Below are 23,776 nucleotides of genomic sequence, written 5' to 3' on the forward strand. Positions count from 1 at the left end.
CCACAATATAGTATTCAGTTTTAAGAAATTTAATATTTTTTAGCATAGAGCATAGAAAATAACCTTCAAAATTCAGTTTTTAATATTATTAGAGCCCTGGGCCCCGTCTCATGAAGCAGGTTTAGTGAAAACTCTGAGTATGTTAACCCTGAAATGAGGGAAACTCTGAGTTTTCCGTTTCACAAAGGGAGGTAAGTCAAACCAGAGACAGAGGAGTAACTCCAGCCTGTTTCACAGAGAGAGGTAACTTAACCTCGGTGTCAGTTACTATGGCAACAGACTCTGTGAACATAACCTGGTCGGGACCGGGTTTTCTTCAATTAACCTCGAGTTTCTTTCTGTCTCCGCCCTCTTACGCTACACACGGTGTGATTCATTCATTGTCGCGCGTGTTTAAAGCCAGTTTGGTCGTTTTTCTTCAAGGTGTGCTGTGTGTCGCATTGTTTTTTGAACCATGGCATGTCCGTTTGTAGAAGACCCTGTAGACCAGGGGTCGGGAACCTTTTTGGCTAAGAGAGCCATGAAGGCCAGATATTTTAAAATGTGTATCTGTGAGAGCCATACACATTTTTTTAAACATTGAATGCAATAAAATGTGTGCATTTTTATGTAAGACCAACAGTTTTAGATATAATGGGCTCTAATTACGTAGACCAGGCACACTACCCCACGCCAATGGGCTGTGGCCAGCACACTTTCGTGAGCAGCGCAGTGTCTAATAATAAATCAAATACTTGTTGCCATTAATACAACTTCTGCTGCTGCATAATTTTGCACCATACTCAGTATATTTCATTCTTTTGGCCATCTTTGCCAGAAGGCTTGGTTCTGCAGCTTTAGCTAGGTGACTATTTGACTAAAGGAGAAAAGTTTATATTTACATGTTGACCTCTCAATGACCGAGGTAGACTACCGCATTACCCAGTAATAATCGAGTTTTGGTGTTTGACCTGGAAAATATCAGGAAAGATGGATATGGTCGGCCGTATTGCAGTAATAAATAGATGGACGAATTAAAATGCATAAAAAAGTTGTTGATTTTGAATATTATTTTTAACAGTCATTTCTGTGATGTTTACTTTAAAATGTTAGCAAAAATACATTTTTATTGTGGTGAGAAATGCTTGAGAGCCAGATACAGTCATCAAAAGAGCCCTACCTGGCTCCCGAGCCATAGGTTCCCTACCTCTGCTGTAGACGAAGAGGCACTACTACTCAGAAGAGAGCTCCGCATTCGTAGGGAAGTTATCCACAGGCCGAGATTGGACACGCTATCATTTCCAGATAATTTTCTTTTCGAATGGTACTGCTTCACTTCACCATCCATCACTTACATCCATAATCTCATCCGTCAGGACATTCAAAACATCACCAACCGTGGACGTCCACTGTCATCCACCCAGATTCTGTGTGTTGCTCTTCGGTTTTTTGCCAACGGAAGTTTTTCATATAATATAGGTGATGCAGAAAACATTAGCAAGGCCACCGTCTGCAGAGCTGTGAGAAAAGTGTCCCTAGCACTAAAAAGACGAATCAACTCCTTCGTTGTGTTCCCGGGACATAAACCCGTGGGGGTCATCAAGGAGGAATTCCACAGAATTGCAGGTGAATGTAGAAATCAGTTAAAATGTATGATTATAAATCATATTCAGTTAATGATATGGTGCTGCAACCTCACACTGGGATTTGTCATTTTCATTTCTTTTAGGATTCCCTGGTGTGATAGGGTGCATCGATGGGACGCACATTCCCATCGTTGCTCCTTCAGAAAATGAAGGAGACTATGTGAACAGAAAATCCATTCACAGCATCAATGTGCAAATAGGTTGAATGTCAGACTGCATCAAACTGCAAAAACTCAAAATCATACCAACAATATTTGTCTTATTTCTCGTCAAAATGTCTAATTTCTGATCAAAACGAATCACACCTAAAAGTAAATTGTTTTTAGACAATGTTCACGTGTTTCAATCACATTTCACTTGAAAAAATAATTTGAAAAATCTGTCAGTGGAGCAAGTTTGTTATTTCTACTTATTTCAATTGAAAATGTGCGTGAAACAAGTGAAAATTGCCTGAAAACCAGTTACTTTTTATGTGGTGTCTTAAGTGTAAAAACATTTGATGAGAAATGTAGACCAACTACATGGTCACCCATGGTGAATCGAGGGAACGGGGCTCCATTGATGAGGGCTTTTTAAAGTCGTGGTGCACACGCTTAACTCAGAGTGAACAAACTCTGTGTTGATTGAACCAAATGAAATCACCTGTTCTGAAACCCGTAACTCAGAGTTTCCTGTCTCAGAGTAGATCAACTCAGAGTTCATGGTTAGACTCAGAGTTGGTTGAACCTGCTTCGTGAAACGGGGCCCTGTAGACATGATATTCTTTGTTTACAATACTTTGCTCAACTCGAGATGGCGCTAGTTAACGATCTAGCGAGCTAACCAGTGAGCCTCACAATTATTTCTTCTAAAATTAAGAATACAAAAAACTTACCACTTCCACACGGAATGGGAGGAGACCTGTTTTTTTCCCCCCATTTTATCATGACAGGCATGCCATGGCTGACTTCATACAGTGTTAAGGTAATGTCTCTGTGGTTTTTGTCATTGCTGCCACCTAGTAAACAGAATACTACTTATACGTACATAGCACTTGTATTTCAATATTTTTGACTGATAATATGCCATAATTTACCACCAAACAGCGACCATTTATGTAAATGTAAGTAAATGAGAGGGAGTGATAATGAACCATGATATTTCGAGGGACGACTGTACTGTAATGCAGGACCATTACAGTAACATTACTATTAGTATTACTATTAGTATTACATTACTATTTATGCAGTTTGATGCTTGAAAAGGCTTAATTTACCCACCCCCCTTTATATTGCTACAATTAATACAAGTTTAACATATTGTTGAATGAAAAGTGAGCTATGACGTGTGTAAAGGCAGATTCATGCATTGGAGCGCATTAGAGTGTGTACCTAATGTTGTGTCCACTTAGTGTATGCAATATCAGTGGTTTACTGCAAGGTCTTTTATCAGGTGTGGTGGTGGAAGGGGAGAAAGGGGGGAGCTTGGTACAGTGAAAAGTGTTTGTGAAGACGCAACAGTAGCTCCAAGGGGCGTGACCCTGCACTGGTTCATAGGGAAGAGTGGTGCGCACTCAGGCTGCACTTTTACGCATCACTGCCTCGTTATTGTCATCCATCCCAGAGCAGGACCATGCTGTGTGCGGCTTTATTGTAGATTAGAATAAAGGTTAAATTACTTTGAAACTTTAAAAATAGATATCTAGATTGAAGATACAGCAGGTTTGTCATGGACGCGCACGGATGGAGCCCTTCCGCGCGTCTGGACTTTGTCCTGCTGTGCGGATATTTGTCCATCCTGTGCGGCGTGATGGTGGTGCCCCAAGCCGAGGCTGGCTGCAGGGAGAGGGAGAGCCCCAATTGCTGCACCGGGAGAAACAACGACTGCTTTGAGTTCACCAGGAGGAAGACCGTGTGCTACTGTGACACGTACTGTCAGAAGACTGGAGACTGCTGCGAGGATTACCAGAGCGTCTGCCAAATATCTGGTGAGTCCACTTACACCTTAGGTCCTCAAACTGTGGTACATATGCCACTGGTGGTACACTGCAACAGTTGGAACGCTACAGTTAAAAAAAATATTCACAATTCAAATTAAAATGTGCTTTATGTGCAAAAATGCACTCTAAAAAGTGATTCAGAGTATCTGTTGACACCACTTGATTTAATACATAAATGTAATTAATTGATTTAGATAAACTTTCTAAGTTGCTAACTTTATTTTTTAAGTTATGTTCAAATAATAATGTTGGCTATTACATGAACTTAATTTAGCATGTCATATACACTCAAATTTTATTGTTGGTAAGCTTAAAACAAAATTCAAGGTGCCATGACTTAATAAAATTAGCTTGGTAACATAATACACACACACACACACACACACATATATATATATTGTTTTTATATTGTTATTATAATTAAGTAGACAACAAATTAAACTACTTTGAATAAAATGATTAAGTCAGTTGACTTAATCATAACATATTTCTTTGAGTTACGAACTTAAAAACTTGTCCCTATGACAACAATTATTTAGTAAGCATTACTTAAAATGAGCTTTGAGTGAAGAGGAAAAGATAATTTGTGCAATGCAATATTGTTTGTTGATTCAAAGCAATTTCAAATTAAGTTGTCATAACTAAGAAAGACTAATGGAAACTGTTGTGTTGATTTTTTTTGTTGAGGCTAAACGTTTATTTTTTGAGTGTGGTATCACTTGGTGTAATAGGTTTAAGAATCATTGCTTTAGACAACTAACTATTGTTCATTGTTGCTGGTCTATGAGATAGTAGTACACATCACTCGTTAATGATGTTTGTTTTAAGTCCCTCCTAAATGAGGTTTCCTTAATGGTCAGCTGACTAATCAGAGTGTATTTACCAACTTTCATTAACTGGTTTGACCCATGACCTTCACAATGAAGCTTTAAAATGCACAGACTAGACCTGACAACTGGACTAAACCTTACATAAGTTTTAGGGGCTCTCGACACAGAAAACGCCAGCATGTCGTTTCCGTGTAGACGAGCAATTCTGCTGCTTTTTGAAAGCGAAGACATGAGCGTGACCAGAAGTGAACTTTGACAACAAGCCAACATAATATCTGTATATTTGGACTGGCATAGCTCACAGCAGTCCGCATTCTCCTTATATTTAGTTGTATTATATTCCAAAATGACTTGCAGAAGTATCATAATTACCAGTATATAAGCCGTTACTTTTTCTTGAACTTTGAACCCTGCATCTTATACAATGGTGTAGCTCAATTTATGGCTACATTCTAATCTTGTGAAATCACCTTACTTTAGAAAAACTAATCATTTAAATACTGTGCTGCCTGCGAATCAGTGAGGAAACGGTACCTCTTTCTTTGGCAGGAGCCAATCACGAACTTGACGCTTGTCAACCCACTGGGAATCGCTGGACCATCAATATAACAGTCTGACTCACGGATGCTACAAAGGATGCTAAAGTCATCACACAGCAACTTAACACTCAAATCCATCCATCCATTTTTTATACCAATTATCCTCACAAAGGTTGCGGGCATGCTGGAGCCTATTCCAGCTGTCTTCGGGCGAGAGGCGGGATACACCCTGGACTGGTGGCCAGCCAATCACAGGGCACATATATAGACAAACAACCATTCACACTCACATTCATACCTATGGACAATTTGGAGTCGCCAATTAACCTAGCATGTTTTTGGAATGTGGGAGGAAACCGGAGTACCCGGAGAAAGCCCATGCAAACGCCACACAGAGATGCCCAATTGGTGAATCAAACCCAGAATCTCCTGTCTGTGTGGCCTACATGCTAACCACTCATCAACTGTTCCACTCCACTCAAAAGGCCCAACAATTTTTTAAAGTTTTCCCATAATGCATTGCGTCCAAGCAAAGCATTCATTGAAGGACAAGCGGCATTGAAAATGGATGCATGTGTGGCACTGCAGTGCTGTCTCTGTCCGCCAGAGGAGTCCAGAGGGAGGCTGACATCATTGCAGCACCATGGCAGGCACCAATGAATGCTTTGCTTTGATGCAATGCACTATGAGAAAATGTTTAAATGGTTGTTTTTATTTATTTTAAACTTGTATTGATACTTGCACTGCATATTTCCTAGGTACATGTTGCTTGTTAAGTTGCTGTATGATGAATTTAGTGTTCTTTTTAAGGTGAAACTGTGTGACAAACACAGTTTCCTCTTATATTGGTCTGACTAATGACTAAAATCTGTTGTGTTGAAATAAAGAAAACCTAAGCTGATTTATTGCAAAAATAATATAAGAAATAAATACATTTTGCCTTTTAATACAAACAATTGCATGATTTTATGACAATAAAAATGTAATCTGGGAAAAAGAGTACATATAGTTAATTACGACAAAACATTGTCTTTATTACATTATGTCACCAGAAGTGTTTTTAACAAATATTGCATGTCAGGATGTTATATGATATAATCTAGAGAAATTCTGGGTTTTATGGGGGAATTTTTCCATCCAGTTGTTACAATTACAAATGTATTTTTAATATATTATGACTTATTTCTTTAAAAAAAATAAAAAAGTTAACACCAACTCTACTTGCATAACATTCTGACTTTTTTCTGATAATATTTTGCCTTGTTTTATTTTATGCCTTTATATTGGGGCACTGCCCTCTCTTGCCATACATAGTGCCAGTACATAATGCCACTGCACACAATGAGCTGCAGCCGTCCAGTAGTGGAAAGTCCTAAACTGGTCCAAATACACGTTTGGGGTAGTAAGGCTGAACTCATTGTGCTGTCTGATGCTATATAAGGACAAAGGAGGACACGGGCGCCATGGAAACACACAACCAAAGATGGATAGGATAAGGAAGCAGGAGCAGGAAACACTCTGAACTTGTGCAGTGTGTGTGGAAACGTCTCAAGTTGACTCGTGTTTTTGTTCACGGTGTCTTAAGTGCTCACTAACAAGCACCTGCAGGGAACAATAGTTGATGGAAAGAGCTCTTAAAACATTGGAGTCACTTCATGCATGCATACCTGAGCCATGTTTATAATGTCAGAGAGGGGTTCGTGTAACTGTATGTGTATTCTTGTGGTTTAAGGTGGTGCAGAACTACACAGAGCTTTTCCTCATTTTTTGGTAACTATTTAGCAACATGACCGAAGAGCTCATCCATTGCCTATTTTATGTCACAGCTAGCCAGAGGGAGGGAACTTCCTGCTATCACTTGATCTGTTTACGTGTGTGTGCATGAGGCTGAAAGCTAACATAATAAGCTCACCTCAGGTCAGTATTAAATTATCATCATCAGTGTGGCGTACAGCTATATACAATATGTATAGCAGCTGCTTCCTCAGGTCAACTGACGTCTGTGCATGCACTCAGTCACGTGTCACACGGCCTCCACTGGGCTTGTCATGATGACATGCATGCACACGGATACACAAATGCCATATTGTGAGCCAAAACAATACAGTCTTAAAATATACCATATAGACCAGGGGTGGGCAAACGGCAAAAGTGTCTATTCTACATTTGTCAATGTGGGTCCACAACCTAAAGTAGGCTTTGAGTTTTGGCCCCTTATGCGACTGAGTTTGACACCCCTGGTCTATTCGGATGCTTTCATTTATTTACAGTACATTTAGTATATTTTGAACGGGTGCCCTTGCCAAAACATGCAGCAGTATTATGACAGAAGGCGAGACAGCACAAATATCAATAGAAGATAGCCTTGAAGGAGGTCTGCGCTTGGGTGTGTGTTTGCTGTGTGTGGACTTCCTGTGTGTGCAACCTGAGCACATGTTGACTTAAAAGCATACTGTACATGCAACTTGTGGCTTGGCTCCGTTCCAAGCTAGATTTGACCTGGACTTATCTGATTCTGATCCTGCTGGTCTGCTTCGCATCAACATGTATCTGCCACGCTGTGTGATTAACCTCCATATAAATGCGTTCCAGAATAGGACATGACATGCATATTTGCAAGAAATCAGCTTAAAACTGTCTTCTGGTTAACAAGGAGGATGTTAGAAAAAAAAAAAAGAGTACTTGAGTTGGACGTGCAGCTGCTTGGTCCAGCTGGTCTGTTTTAAGCCGTCTAGGTAAAAACATCCACTCCACACCCGAGTCTAAGACAGAACATGTGGGATGGAAGACTAGGAGAGAGCATCCGGGTCAGGACATGACAACATACAGTTCCCCTGAGGGGGGCTTTCAGGCAGCAGCAGGCATGCTGGAGGAGTGATGAGCAAACTTGTGATGAAATTATCAGGCGGCACATTTTTGCAGAGGAAATGAGCTGTGGGCCAATTTCATCACTTGATGGTGCAAAAAAAATCACAAGTTTGAAAATTAATTTATTGCTCTCATATCTTATCTTATAGTGAGAAACAACCGGATTCAAATTCAACTAGTGGTATCAAAGAAGTAAGGAGGAACATTTTTTACTTAGTGCATAGCTCAGTGTGCCTTTCACTGTTTTTTCACCGTTGCATTGACACATATGTGAGAGAATGACATTAAATTATTATTACTTATTCTGTTATTAATAATATTGGCTTACCCCACATTATGCAAATATAATGTGCAAGCTATGGGATCACTGCAGGGATATAAGAGATAGCTGCCACTTATAGTACTGTACATAGCAAGCTAAGTAGTAGCTAGTAGAAATAAAAAACATACCACTTCCACACAGAAAGGGAGTAATTTTTCACTCTATCATGTTGAGGTAATGTAATGTACATCTCATCAGTGTAACATTATTGACCCGCTTATCCAGGTCCCACAAGCCTACGGGTCCCACGCTGGAGGGATTATGTCTCACAGCTGTCCTGGGAACGCCTTAGTGTCCTCCCAGTGGAGCTGGAGGAGGTGGCCAGGGACCGGGAAGTCTGGGCTTCAGGAAGTCTGGGCTTCCCTACTGAGACTGCGGATAAGCGGAGGAAAATGGATGGGTGGATGGATCCGGGTCCTGGTTGCAGGGGGTAGTAGTCCCCGGTCACCTCCTCCAGCTTGATCAAGGCGGTCCCAGGCCAGCTGTGAGACATAATCCCTCCAGCATGTCCTAGGTCTGGGCCGGGGCCTTCTCCCGGCTGGGCATGCTCGGAACACCTCACCAGGGACGCATCCAGGAGGCACCTGGAGTAGATGCCTGACAACTGGCTCAACTCTGAGACCCGCCCCCATGACACCAGAATCGGTGACAAAGGTCAGCCTTGGTGGAGGCCAACGTTCACCGGACACAGGCTTGAATGCGAACCAAGCTCCTACGCCGGTTGTACAAGAATCGAATGGCAGGTAGTAGCGTGCCATCAATCCCGTACTCCCGGAGCACCCCCTAAAGGATGAACGAGGGACATGTTCGGATGCCTTTTCCAAGTCCACAAAGCACATCTAGACTGGTTAGGCCAACTCCCATGTACCCTCCAGCACCCTCGCTAGGGTGTAGAGTTGATCCAGTGTCAGGTGACCGGGACAAAAACCACATTGCACCTCTTGCAGCAGAGGTTCGACTAAGGGTCGTACCCTTCTCTACATCACCCTGGAATAGACTTTCCCATGGAGGCTAAGGAGTGTCATCATCCTATAGTTGGAATACTTAACGTAAAAATCCCCTAATAGTGTGCCCCCTAGAGGCTGCTAGCAGCATAGGGATGACATCACAAGCAGTCTGATGGGACATTTAATGAATTTAGTGCTGGGAGGTATATGCCATGACATCACTGACACATTATGGACACATGTTATTCTCTCTATGAGCTCATCGTTTTGCATTCAGATATTTTATTTTTATTAAATGCCTGTTGGTGGTTCTTGAATGCACCTTACGTGCACTACAGTCAGCTGTGTTTGTTCTGACTATTTGTTTTGCCTGTCAGGAAACATTTACAGGCTAAGCTGTTATTAGTCCTATTAACAAGCTAACACCATGAGACCTGTCTGATGGGACCACGTCCCTGATCTCTACATGAATGTGAGAGGGGGTCTGGTCTGTTGTCCCCAAACCAGTGAAGCTGGACATCTGGGTCCTATCAGCCAGGAGGAGATGCAAGCCTGAGGAGAAGGGGGGTGGAAGTGTGCTGAAAAGAGACAGATGGAGGGAAAGTGCAAGGTGATTGGGGAGAAGGAGGAAATGCAAATTGTTGCGATAACTCCTTTGTCACGACATCCCAAAATGGAAGTAGAATTCAGGCAAGGGTGACAAAAAAACGGTAGATAGCAACTAAGTGCGACTGGAGATTGCGCCACAAGCCAGAGGACAAACTTGGGGTCCACGTTTCAGTACTTTTTGCTCCATTTCATGCTGTTTGTGTGAAGTTCTGCCAACAAGCAGAATTACTGGAACTGCCTCCAAGCTAGACTGTTTTTACCCTCTATTACAGTGTTTGGAGCAAAAACATTGTTACCTTGTAAAGTTGGTTTCAACTTTGTTTTGGTTCCTATAAAGTGGAAGAAGAATAGAACTCAACGTTGTGTGGTTGGCACGCAGGCCTCACAGCTAGGACACCCGAGTTCAATTCCACCCTCGGCCATCTCTGTGTGGAGTTTGCATGTTCTCCCCGTGCATGCGTGGGTTTTCTCCGGGTACTCCGGTTTCCTCCCACATTCCAAAAACATGCTAGGTTAATTGGCAACTCCAAATTGTCCATAGGTATGAATGTGAGTGTGAATGGTTGTTTGTCTATATGTGCCCTGTGATTGGCTGGGCAACCAGTCCAGGGTGTACCCCGCCTCTCGCTCGAAGACAGCTGGGATAGGCTCCAGCACCCCCTGCAACCATTGTGAGGATACGCAGTAGAAAATGAATGAATGCTTCAGTTGTGACTCAAACGGCACAAAGATAACAAAATTCCTCAAAAGTGAACAAAAGTCAGCAAATTGTGGTTTACCACATTTGTTATGTTTGCTAGCAAGCTACTTCCTGGTTCATAGGGGATGATAAGCCGACTGGACTGTACTACAGTAAACCTCGGATATATCGGATTCAATTGTTCCCACTGGTTTTGTCCGATATAAGCGAAATCCGTTATATGCGTATAACGGAAAATGTCCGTTTTACGCATATATCGGATTTATATCCGTTATAAAAAGGCACTTCCTTGACTATGTTTCCAATGTACCTGGACTGGGCAATGAAAAGAGACGTAAGGTAATGAGAATTTAACTTTATTGGACTCTGAGCATAACAAATTGTTAATTAAGCTAGGCCCTGTTACGCCCGTCAGGCCTACGTTATTTCCAATAGTGAGGTTAAGATCTCATTCACTGCTGTGCTAGTATTATTGACGTCACTCACTTTTATATTTGTCCTAAATCTGGAGCCAGGAGAAAGACACGATGCGGCCATCCAATATATGCGAGGGAAATTGGATTTTGTCCGAAATAGGCGAAATCCGTTATAAAAAATTCGATATATGCAATTAATTTTTATTGGAAATGCATTACAGAAAAATCGTTTCTTTTTTATCTGTCCGTTGTGAGCGAATTTCCGATATATCCGAGTCCGATATATCCGAGGTTTACTGTATTTTTGAGTTGGGACAGAATGAATGCCTCAAATGGTACAACGACAACAAATTCCAACTGTGTGTTTTTAATTTGTCCATCTGTTTGTTAGCTAGCAGGCTAGTTCCTGGTTCATGGAGATGACATATGATGAAATTACCGTACTACTATTGAGGGGAAAGATTATATCATGACTCAAATGGAAAAAAGGTAAACTCAAATTGAAAGAAATTGTGGAGAAGTGCATTTTATATTACAGTGTGTTTATATTAGTTACAGTAGGAGGCTACTTCCTGGTTTATGGAGCTATAAAATGTTAGCATTAGATGGGCATGATGCTACCAAGTGTATTCCGGAATGAGGGGGGGCTCAAATGGCATGAAGATAACTCAATTCCAAATTCAAGTGTTGCAGCACATTTTGACTTTTGCGAAGTACTTCCTGATGTGATGTTTTTGTATGATACTACAAACGTAGCATTTGCTAATCGGCTCTCTTTTTAAATCAGTTGAGTGCACATGCTCCACATGCTGACAAATACCATTTGTTTCCTCCCCGGGGGTCAGAGGTCAGAGGTGGCGGCAGGATTTTTTTTGCAACAGCGTCTGCGAGCTCAGCGGCGGGTCAGACAGCCAGCAGGCTTATCGTGTGGGTGGCAGGTCTTGTCGCACTGCTGGTACCAGAAACAGAGAGCAGGACCAATTACCTTCTGACCCCTGGCGACTTGAGGCCCTTAAAGGACACGCTGTTGCTGTTGCTGTTGCTGGTGGTGTTCTCTGTGTGGGGAGGGTGCGAGAACTTGCCGACCCTATCCATTTCATTGTGCACCCTTTTCACCAAAAACCCTAATTGGCCGTGTGGCAGAGAGCGAAAAGAAACAATGTGTGTGTGTGGAGGATAAGAAGAAGAAGAAGAAAGCAGGAAGTTGGCTTCAGATTAATCAAAATAAAAAGTCACAGTGATGACTGGAAATGGAAGGAGCCCAAATGGGTCACTTTATCTGACTTTATCTGACAAATGTGTATGTGTGTGTGGGTATGTGTGCCGATCTGGGAAAGGCGGGTGTCAGGTGGGCAGCACTAATGTGCAGGAATGCAGAGATTCCATAGTGGCTTTGTGGACTGGCTGTGTCACTGAGACAGCCCCCCCCCACCCCCCCAACCCACCCTGACAAGACCATGGGAATGAACAGAGCGGGCGGTACCTTGAAAGCACCCTCGCTCTCTTGTCTCTCTCTCTCTCTCTCACACACACACACACACACACACACAGGGCTTTGTGCATGACTGCAATGATGAGGATGGGGTGAGAGAGTAGATGGCCATGCAAGCAGGATATGAATCACTTATTAGTTATTAAGTGCAATTCAACAAGCGGATTCTGCTGAAAAAAAGTAGTTACCAGATGGCTGTTCCAGAACGTTTCTGGCGCCCCCTATGGGTTGTGTTCAAAATGCTTTGGAACACATGCTGGCATACTTTTATAATAATAATAATAATACAGAAATAATAATTCATTCATTCATTCTTTTCTAGTGCTTATCTTCACAAGGGTCACGGGGGTGCTGGAGCCTATCCCAGATGTCTTTGGGCGAGAGGCGGGGTACACCTTGGACTGGTCGCCAGCCAATCACAGGGCACATATACAAACAACCATTCACACTCACATTCATACCTATGGACAATTTGGAGTCACCAATTAACCTAGCATGTTTTTGGAATGTGGGAGGAAACCCACGCATGCATGGGGAGAACATGCAAACTCCACACAAAGATGACCGAGGGCGGAATTGAACCCTAGTCTCTTAGCTGTGAGGTCTGCGCGCTAACCACACGACCACCGTGCAGCCCAGAAATAATCATAATACAGAATAATATAATACAGAAACCCTCAACGTTTTATAATTATGGGACAAATGCTCAGTGACTTGTGGGCCTGTGTTTCGTTGATGGAGGTCATGTTTTTCAACTAATTTTGCTCAAATTTTCCAAACATAATTCATGGAAACACACTAAACTGTGAACCATCCAGGGCAGACCTTGGAGATGATTTGAACTAATTTGATTTTGGACGTCTTTGTCCTGCTTAAGGTGTTAAATCCTAGTTAATCTTCATAAATGTTTGTATATTTGTACTTCTATATGTGTACCTCCTCTCACCTTCTTTGATTACGTTTATGAAGTGTGTAGTACTTCCTGTCTCTTAAGGATGTCTGCTGCTGTTAAATTTTAACGTCTGATTCCCGCAAGGATCAGCTTAGCTTTGATCAGAGCCGTCATCTAACTAATAGAACTTCCTCTTGAGTTAGATTGATGTAATTAGCTACTACATCAGCCGTCTCAATTGGAAGACTGATTGCTGCTGCTGATTGTGTATGTGTGTGTGTGTGTGTGTGTCGAAGTGCGACACTGAGTGAAACCAGAGTCTTTGCGCGTTTTTCTTTAAGTGGGGGCCACTTGTGTGACCAGGCTTGCAGACTTCCGGAGTCTGATCTTGACATTAGTGGATGCTAATGAGCCATTTGTTCTCTCCATCACCACCTTCTTACCTGAGGCGATGCTTTCACTGTCAACATGACCTCTTGGAATCAGCAGTTGTATGTTAGACTTTCCCAACTTGTGTAAAACCTCCAATTGAAGCTTCACTATCTTCTTTGGACTTCATTATCTTCAATTCACTGAGAGCAGAAACTGAAAATGTACAACGTAAACATCAACTCATAAAGACAACAGAGAAGGACGGAACACAAATTCCCCTCCAAAAATGTGACTTATATATGTTTTCTTATTCTTCAATGTGCATTTTTTGCTGGTGCGACTTACAGTCCAGAAAATACAGATATTTTTCTGCAGTAGGCATTGCTCATTTTTAATTTGCACACCTTTTCTAGTCTTTATGGTGAGAAATGTACACAAAAATTCACAGACCAATCATGTGCATTTTAATCTGTCCATGTTTTCCTTTTAAGATATGCTTTATTCGTCCCTCCCTTGTATTGCACAGCAGCAATAGTACAGAGTCAGTTAAGCAGTACAAAATACACAATATAGAAAAATAAACAATATAAACAACCCAAGCATTAAGAAAAAATCAACAGTTTTTCCCAGAGTTATATACAATACAGTATGTAGATAATAGATCTTGTTAGAGAGTTAATATGAGGCATTATGGAAATGGAAATTAATTAATTAATGGAATTAATGGAATTAATTAATGGAAATTTCTTTTAAATTCTGCTGTAGTTGAGTGTAAAAATAACAATTTATATTGCTGGCATCCTTTGGACACCCCTCTTCATGCTATTGAATGATAGAAGTATGTCCAAACTTTTGACTGGTAATTTATAGTACATAGTAAAATACTAAATATACTAAGTATACTTTACTTAGTATTAGTAAAGTGCAAAAAAAAGCATTGTGACAATGTAGATATGCGTGACAGTATCATTCAAAGTACTACAACACCACTACAGTAAAACAAGATGTACATAATATACGTAACACTAAATTGTTTGAGTTACCTTCTCCCTGATCTCTACATGTGCTTCTCTAGTAGCCATCGACTGTGTGGTGGGCTCATGGGGTCCGTGGTCCTCATGCACATCTCCATGTGGAGTGGGCAGCACGGAAAGAAGCCGCCAAGTGTCCATCCCTCCACGAAACGGGGGGACCCCCTGCCCGGACCTCAAACAGCGCAGAGGGTGCTTTGGAAACAACGAAATATGCAGCACGGCAAAAGGTGAGAATAAGCGTGACCTTTTTTCCTCCCCTGCCAGGAGATCTGTTACATATTAATGCCCGCTGTCTTCCTCCGGGCCACTGTTAGATCCGTTACAGATTATATATTGTATAATAGGCAAGGCTCTGCTCCCGAGGCCTTGTCTGCAGCTGTGTTGCATCACTTTTCCAGGAATTAAAACACCACCATGCAGATAAACACTCTCATGGCAAATCCATAGGAAAACTTCCTCTTTTGAGTCACATGATCAAGGATTTGTTTACTGCTCATGCTGTTTGAACTCAGAGTCAAGCCATCTTTTTTCCTTTGACCTTCAGAGGTGGCAAAGATCCTTCCAGATTCCTTCAAGAGGAACTTTAAGGACCCTTGGAGGAGGCCTCACATGCTGATGAAGGACGAGAAGGCCAGGTAAGGTCAACAATGGTACTTCACATGGTACTTCACTCTACATACACTGGAACTTTAAAGGACAAACCCAACACATGTCAGGATGCTGATGAAGTGATTTGTTCAGATTGTGAAAAACATTTATTTATTCATTCATTCATTCATTCATTTTCTACCACTTTTTCCTCACGAGAGTCGTGGGGGGTGCTGGAGCCTATCCCAGCTGTCTTCGGGCGAGAGGCGGGGTACACCCTGGACTGGTCGCCAGCCAATCACAGGGCACATATAGACAAACAACCATTCACACTCACATTCATACCTATGGACAATTTGGAGTCACCAATTAACCTAGCATGTTTTTGGAATGTGGGAGGAAACCGGAGTACCCGGAGAAAACCCACGCATGCACGGGGAGAACATGCAAACTCCACACAGAGATGGCCGAGGGTGGAATTGAACCCTGGTCTCCGAGCTGTGAGGTCTGCGCGCTAACCACTCGCCGTGCAGCCCTCCTACAAACCACTGTAATTGTAATATAAAAATGTTGTTAATATATAATCTAAAATAATGCTAACATATATATTTATAACTTAATTAAGATGAGATAAAATATGCCTTAATTCGTCCCAAAAGGGGGAATTTTAGGTTTACACAAGAATATAGTACAAAAATCAGGGTAATATACAGAAGTGATATACACTATATTCAGCTGTATACATGTTGATCAAGTCACAGGTTGATTGCATGGTTTATTGCACAGTTATTGCACAGGATTTTTTTATTATAGAGTCAGAGTGTGTTTTTTTTGGAGTGGGTGGGGGTCTTTGTCCATGATGGAGGACAAAGAATGTCCAGAAGACATCCCAGGACAGAGCTGACCTTCTTTATGAGTTTGTCCAGCCTTGTCCTATCAGCTGCTGTGATGCTGCTCCCCCAGCAGACCATGCCATAGAAGATGGCAGAGGCCATCACAGAGTCATAGAAGACCTCAAAAGACCTCAGCCTACTGAGCAATTATTGAGTAATTGATTATTATTATTAATGTTTACCTGATTGGATATCAATAGATGCATTTCGGTGGACAAATTCATAGGGGAAAATTGCTGTTTTGCTGGAAATTACATAATAATGATGGAATCTTACTGCTTTGAATGTCAGCCCATGTATAGCACTACACAAAAAGTCCTTTCTTCATCTTCTTGTAACACCTGTTGCTACAAAAACCTGCAACCTCTTGTTTGAACACTCATGCATAATAGTGGCTCAAACTCCTCAATTGTCGGCATAATTATAACACGAACAATGTTCTATTTGGTTGCCAACAAGAATATATTCTTCTTCCTTTAGTTAAAAACAATCAGCAGTCAGATCGATTCAACTTTGTCATCCAAAAAGCTTCACTGAGACATGCAAGGCCAAGGTTACCATAACAATCAGAGCCTTGAGATTTGCTTTGGCTGCAATATGAACCTGAGTGTCCATGAGCAGTGTGCACACTTGACCTTTGCTGATCAAGCCGCTTTAATCCAAGTAAAAAAAAAAAAATAATAAGTACCGTAGGCGTCCTTCTTGGATGTGGTCCTTGTGGTCTGATTGCTGATGTTCTCAGAGCTGGAAAGACTAGGGTATAAAGTCATGGCTGCTTTCCAAGACGACCCTTCCAGCCTTTCTCACTGATTAAAAGTGACATTGTACGCCTGTGATTTGACCGAGTATCAGTGGTTTGGACACACATTACTCAAGAAAATAAGACATGAACAGATGAAGATGAGGAAGGCCCCGATGTCGTCATGAAAATGGACACTGATAATAGCTCAGTGAAAACAATCTAGAGAACTGAGCTTGTGGGAAGATGGGGTTTTAGCCTGCAAGTAAACTCCCTAAAAGTGCGACACTTGCTCATGGTAATGGATGATAAGATCTCTCTGGTCATTTAACTCATTCTATCCCAGCCGTCCCTCTTGGTACCGGCCATTGTTGATGATTTTGACAGATTTTTCAAGGCACACAGATTATGTTCTTGGGCTATATAGACCTGGTTTATACCAAAATTCTGTACAACTACTTGCCCACAATAGGGTCAGAGGTATGCTGGAACACCAACTGTCTGTGCGCAGCCAATTTGGTAGACTGAGAGAGGTGTTCATTTGATTGGTTAAGATTACACTCGGCTGTGTTAAACCTTCTCTCCTCTCTCTTTGCCGCTTGCACCGTTGGGAGGGATGGAGGCGTGGGTGCGCCGGTCTACAAAAATAGAGCACATAGTCTCAAATAAGACAAATTCAACAGGGCAATGATGCTTAATCAAGGATTCAAATGAGTCACATTTTTTGACAATTGTGTGCCAAAAATATACTTTTTTATTTTAACAAAGGTCTATGATGACCGCACTGTAAAGAAATGATTGTAATACAAATCAAACAGGGAAAAAATTGTGAACAAGAAACACAATTGTCCGACTGAGGTTAGGATTTTACGAGTGAAGTGAAAATATTCTGACAAAAAAAAAACATTATTCATGACAATAAAGTTTAAATCTTACCAGAAATAAAATAATTTTAAAAGAATACTTTTGCAATATGATGAGGGGAAAAAAGGATTTTTTTTTCCCTGAGATTTAAAAAAGCATTTATGTTCCACAAGTAAAGTATACCTGTCTTAAGATAAGACTTTTGCACAATAATTTTCTAGCTTGTAGTTGAAATATTCTACAAATAAAGTAATAATATTACTAACGAAGTGTCCATTATGTGTATTATGTCAACAGTTGAGTTGTGAGTGGTAAATTGCTTAAAATGTCCCTCAGAATAAAAGCTGACTATTCATATTGTGTCCTTGCAAAAGAAAAAAAAATCAGATGTTTCAGCAATGAGGACAAAAAACATGGCCGTGTTTTCTCAGATCAAACACCCAATGGGGATGGTGTTTTTTTCACAGATGGCTGAAGGAGCGACAAAACAAATAGTGTGGGAGTACAAAGCATCTGCCAGAGAAGACGTTATTATTGTCTCCGGAGCACACAGGCGGAGCTGTGTTGATATTAGGGTATGCTGCAGGTGACATGACACTGCTGGATCACCTTCAAATGAGGCTGCTGTTGTTATCTGAGCCTTGATTGGTCTTTTGTCTGGCTCGAGGCGCCATTAAACACAGCTTGCTTCCTCTATCTGGTCGGTGATATTAAAAGTTTGGTTTCTCCAAATCTGACTGATACACTTTCTTTTTTCTTTGTTTCTTTTGCAGCTACTGCATATATTTTAGGGTGAAACAAGCGAGCATGGCGTGCAAATTCAAACTATGGAGTGCTCAGCTGGTGAGAGAGAGGCTTGTGTGTGCAGAGTGCCAGAGTGACGCCATGTCCAAGTCAGACCGATGCGGAGGAGATGGCCTGGAGGGCACCAGGTAATATCAAACATTGACATATTAGTACATATTCGATGTAGCATTTTAGGGCATGAGCAGTGGCATGTTTTCCACCGGTGGCACCCACCACTATTGAGCACCATATTTCCTTTCCCCACCGGAGCGAGCACACAATGGAATAAGCAATAAAAGCACGTTGGATATGAATAATAATGGATTCGATTTTATAGCGCTTTTCAAGGCACCCAAAGTGTATTTTTCATTCAGTCCTCAGTCCCACACTGGTGGGTATTTTCACCAAAGTATGTCACCGCCTTGTGAGAATTATATTATATACCTACATTAAACTCCAATAACGTGGTATCTTTGAACGCAACCCCTTATTGCCACGGACTCATAATAACAGGGTTAAAGTGTGATCCAAATGTTCTACTATGAAAGAGACTAGTGTCGTGTGTGGTATCTTTTTGATTGATTTGAATGTTTGGTTCATTTGGAGATGGTAATACATACAAATATATGTGTACTATATGTAATCTTATCCAGTCGTTATCTTATCTGCTAAAATCAGTCAAAATAGGCATGTTTCAGACACAGTTGAAAATGGTGATTAATCATGATTAATTCATTTGAAACCAGATTAATAATATTATTATTATTATTATTATTATTATTATTATTATTATTATTATTATTATTATTATTATTATTATTATTATTATTATTATTATTATTATTATTATTATTATTATTATTATCTCCTCTGGACATGTCCGAACCATCTCAGTCTGGTCTCTGCAAGGCCTCTAACATGTAATGTGCCTCTGATGTACTCGTTTCTGATCTTATCCATCCTGGTCACTCCCAATGAGAACCCCAGTATCCTCATCTCTGCTACCTCCAGTTCTGTTTCCTTGAAACCAGATTAATCTGATGAAACATTTTAATCATTTGACAGCCATACCAATTCATTCATTCATTTTTTACCGCTTATCCTCACGAGGGTCACGGGGGTGCTGGAGCCTTCTTCTCTTCTTCGGGCGAGAGGCGGGGTACACCCTGGACTGGTCGCCAGCCAATCACAGGGCACATATAGACAAACAGTCGCCAATTAACCTAGCATGTTTTTGGAATGTGGGAGGAAACCGGAGTACCTGGAGAAAAAACATGCATGCACGGGGAGAACATGCAAACTCCACACAGAGATGGCCAAGGGTGGAATTGAACTCGGGTCTCTTAGCTGTGAGGCCTAACCACTCGACCACCGTGCAGCCCCCATACCAATTCATGAAAATAATTTAGCTGTGCAGCATGTTCAAAGCCGAACATTTGTGGACAACTAACTTCCAAAAACGGTTGGAAACTGCTCATGTGAGGCGGTTACACGTTCAACTTCATTGTTTCAGTGAGATGCCTTATGATATTAAAACACCTGGTACTCTCTGCAGCTGAGTAAATGACTCAAAAGTGGGTGTCTTTTGTGCTTCACTTCTATTTTTTTCCACTTTCTAGAACCTTCTGGGCAGCAGCTTCCGTCGTAGGTTGTCACGGCTCGTGGGTGCGAGAGTCGTCGTCTGAAGGCTGCCGGTGTCCACCTTATTCTGTCCTCTTTGTGTGACCGGCCGCAGGCCCCAGCACACGTCCACGTAGAGGGACCAGTTTGTCCTCAAACAGCTCATGCAAAACTCTTGCAGAGCCTTGCCGGTCAAGCCCACGGATCCAGAATCTCTGGAACGGATGGGTTTACTCAAGGAGCTCAGCAGCATCCTGCCACTCGTTTTTGTATCTTCCACCTCATACTCAACCGTACTGTATTACTTTCTACGCACGCAGCTGTCCTTGCTTCATATTTTACTGCCACATTGTTGTACTTTCTTTCCTCCAAAGCACACCAACCTCCATTGTGCATTTTTTTACCTCTTCTGCTATCTACCTCCATAAATGACAACGCGTGATATGCAAAAAATATGATTTAGCTTTATGCATGTAATACTCTTGTCATGTGTAATGTAATATAGCTTCATGTATCCACGCCTTTTCACAGTTTCACAGTTTAAGGCCCGATTCTTTTTTTTTCTTCATAGTAAAACAGTGGAACCTCTAAAGTTGAATGAAGTCGTACAAATTCTGATAAAGTTACATCTCTAAAGCTGCACCAAAATCCAGAGGTTGAACTGTACTGGCTTTTTTTGTGTTTTTGTTGATGATGATGATGATGACCATAGAGAAGGAAAGGGAAAGCAGTACATATTTGTCCTGGCTGCTCAGTACAAAATGGCTAAGTTGACACTAATCATAATAATAAAAGAAGAAGAATGCAATGTACGTACATCGCAAAGTGAGATCTTCCTGGGCATGTCTGTCATCCACAGTCATCACGGGTGAGTACATATTTTATTGTTAATGACTTTAACTGTTATTGTAGTGGTTAACTTCTTTTTACACTTGCATGATGGTAAAATGTGTGACATTTTTATACTGCATCCACATACATGACTTTTCCCCACCAAATAAGTCATTATATTCCAATATTTTTTAGCAAAATGTCCACCTTATAGCAAAATTGGAATGTCCCCTATACTCTATTAATCTGAATATATGACAATCACTCTTTTAATATGATATATGATATGATTATATATTTCTAATAACTCCGCCCGTCAACCTTTGAACCGTTGAGACACTTTTTAAGCAGGTCTCGTTTCGCAGCTGCATCTCCAGGTCATTGATGTGCGAGTGAGTGACAAGAAGAAAAGCTCTGACTCACTAAGGGAGAAGTGGTTTGTATGTACTGTATAAATATGTATAAGGTGTTTTTTTAGACTTTTTTAATAATAAAAACAATACTTTGGTAACAAAGTACACAAAATGACAGTAGTTAATGAGGAACGAACCTCCCTAAACCTAACCGGTACTCATTAGTTCCTCATTAGTTCTTCATTAGTTCCTCAGTAACTACTGTATTTTTTGTGTACTGTATTGTAAAGCATTCATATCATCCTTTGTTGTTTTTACATTATCAACAGTTAACTCCGGGGCTCACACTGAATCCGTCGCAGCGCTGTTGCAGCCACCGGGAGCGTTCCGCAACATCTCATATCATATCATCATCATATCAGTACAAGTAATTGATTATACAGTGACGATTTGGATGATATCTATCAACATCGTACCGTCAAAGAACAAACAAGAAGTAATTCAACGCTATTTAATAATAATAAACGTACTCATAGAATGAAGTCAGAAGGCAACAAAACACCCACAAAATTCTACAACCCCACGGCTGTGCAGGCAAATACTGCTATTGTTTACAAGAACTTCCTATATACAAAGATAGTTATTGCATGATCATCAGCCGGAGCGGACACTCGCCGCAGTTTTTACCAGAGTCAATGTGAGTGGCACTCTGTGGCAAGCTGGACTGGCTCAGGACCAGAGCCACAACTGATTCAGTGTCAGCCTGCAGTAACTTCTTTTTCCATGTGTTGAATGTTAAAACTTTCTTTTAAACGGTTTATCCAATTTGTATGGTCGCGGCAATTCGACCCTGGAAGAGGTTTTTTCTATTTACATTTCTATTTACTGTGGGGAAAATTAAAATTCATTGAAAATATCAATAAATCATTTCATCTTAGGGGTTCCATCGCTGTTTTGCCCATTTAATTCAATACTGATATCACACTCTTAAAAATGCTGGGTTGTTTTCTTGACCCAACTGCTGGGTTGAGCCTGTTGGGTCATTTAATTGGGTAATTTTTATTGAATTGGGTATTCTGAGAACCCAATTCGCTGGGTTATCTCATATCTTATTTGCTGCTGGGTTGGGATTTCCATTATGTTATATAAAATAAAAATAAAAATAAAAATAAAAATAAAAATAAAAATAAAAATAAAAATAAAAATAAAAATAAAAATAAAAATAAAAATAAAAATAAAAATAAAAATAAAAATAAAAATAAAAATAAAAATAAAAATAAAAATAAAAATACAATAAAGTCTTGTTATATCGATATCGGTTACGAATTACTGCTTATTACGATACTATTTTCATTTCCCGGCAAAGTTCTAGTCTTTTATGATATAATTAGTTCTGTTAGTACGATACCCGGTTATTATGATAACCCGGTTACTACGATGCCCTTTTCATCTCCCGCCAGCCAATTTGGTCTGCTTATATCGATACAAAAGCAGCTTAAATCAATCTTTGCTTAAGGATTTCAATACCAAAAAAGAACACGGCGAACGGCTGCTTCCAGTCAACTTTATTTTTCACACTTCCACCACCAGAGCGCAGCACACACACGCACTTCCTGGTTCACAGGTCATGCTCAACCCGCCCCACATAGCTGGCCAAACACATGCCATTGTTCTATACTATATACTATATACTATATACTATATACTATATACTATATACTATATACTATATACTATATACTATATACTATATACTATATACTATATATACTATTCTATACTATATAACAATGTCGAGTGCATTATTGCCCACTTTTAATGCAGTTCGGCGCAGGATCGGATATATCGACAGTCCGGTTATATTGATATTTTTTCCGACTCCCGACAATATCGATATAACAAGACTTTACTGTATATGGCATATTGGCAACCCAATTTGCTGGGTTGAAATAACCCAGCAGTGTAGTAAATATGAACCCAGCGTTGGGTCATATGACCAACCCAATTGTTGGGTTCAGATAACCAACCCAACTTGTTGGGTTAAAATAACCCAACGCTAGGTTGGTCCAATATTTAACCAGCGCTGGGTTGGGAAAACCCACATTGGGGTTGTTTTTAACCCAGCATTTTTAAGAGTGCAGGTATGAGCCATACTCAGGTACGAAGATGTATTTGTATTGTGGCTAAAACCAATCCAACATTTTTTTCGATAGAATATCGTTGGAGTGGAAATAGAGTCGGGCTGTGGGCTAGGAGACTGGAGTTCAATTGCACTCTTGGCCATCTCTGTGTGGAGTTTGCATGTTCTCCCCGTGCATGCGTGGGTTTTCTCTGGGTACTCCGGTTTCCTCCCACATTCCAAAAACATGCTAGGTTAATTGGCGACTCCAAATTGTCCATAGGTATGAATGTGAGTGTGAATGGTTGTTTGTCTATATGTGCCCTGTGATTGGCTGGCGACCAGTTCAGTGTGTACCC

General features: G+C 40.8%; 1 protein-coding gene across 2 annotated transcripts; it reads left to right on the forward strand.

Annotated features, from left to right (window-relative positions):
- The first annotated feature begins 3,167 nt into the window (after positions 1-3,167).
- Positions 3,168-22,396, forward strand: LOC131128163 (somatomedin-B and thrombospondin type-1 domain-containing protein). 2 transcript variants are annotated; one of them, XM_058070762.2, is made up of 5 exons: positions 3,168-3,591; positions 14,666-14,851; positions 15,169-15,259; positions 18,482-18,640; positions 20,114-22,396. In XM_058070762.2, the coding sequence occupies exons 1-5, from the start codon at positions 3,333-3,335 to the stop codon at positions 20,217-20,219; spliced, it is 801 nt and encodes a 266-aa protein (XP_057926745.2). In that variant the 5' UTR covers positions 3,168-3,332; the 3' UTR covers positions 20,220-22,396. The 2 variants fall into 2 exon arrangements, with proteins under 2 accessions (XP_057926745.2, XP_057926746.2); XM_058070763.2 differs by having other exon boundaries at positions 14,669-14,851.
- The last annotated feature ends 1,380 nt before the right edge of the window (positions 22,397-23,776 follow it).

Source organism: Doryrhamphus excisus, linkage group LG3 (genome assembly GCF_037039965.1).
Source record: "Doryrhamphus excisus strain RoL-2023G ecotype Guam linkage group LG3, RoL_Dexc_Guam_v1.1, whole genome shotgun sequence".
NCBI classification, from domain to species: Eukaryota; Metazoa; Chordata; class Actinopteri; order Syngnathiformes; family Syngnathidae; genus Doryrhamphus; species Doryrhamphus excisus.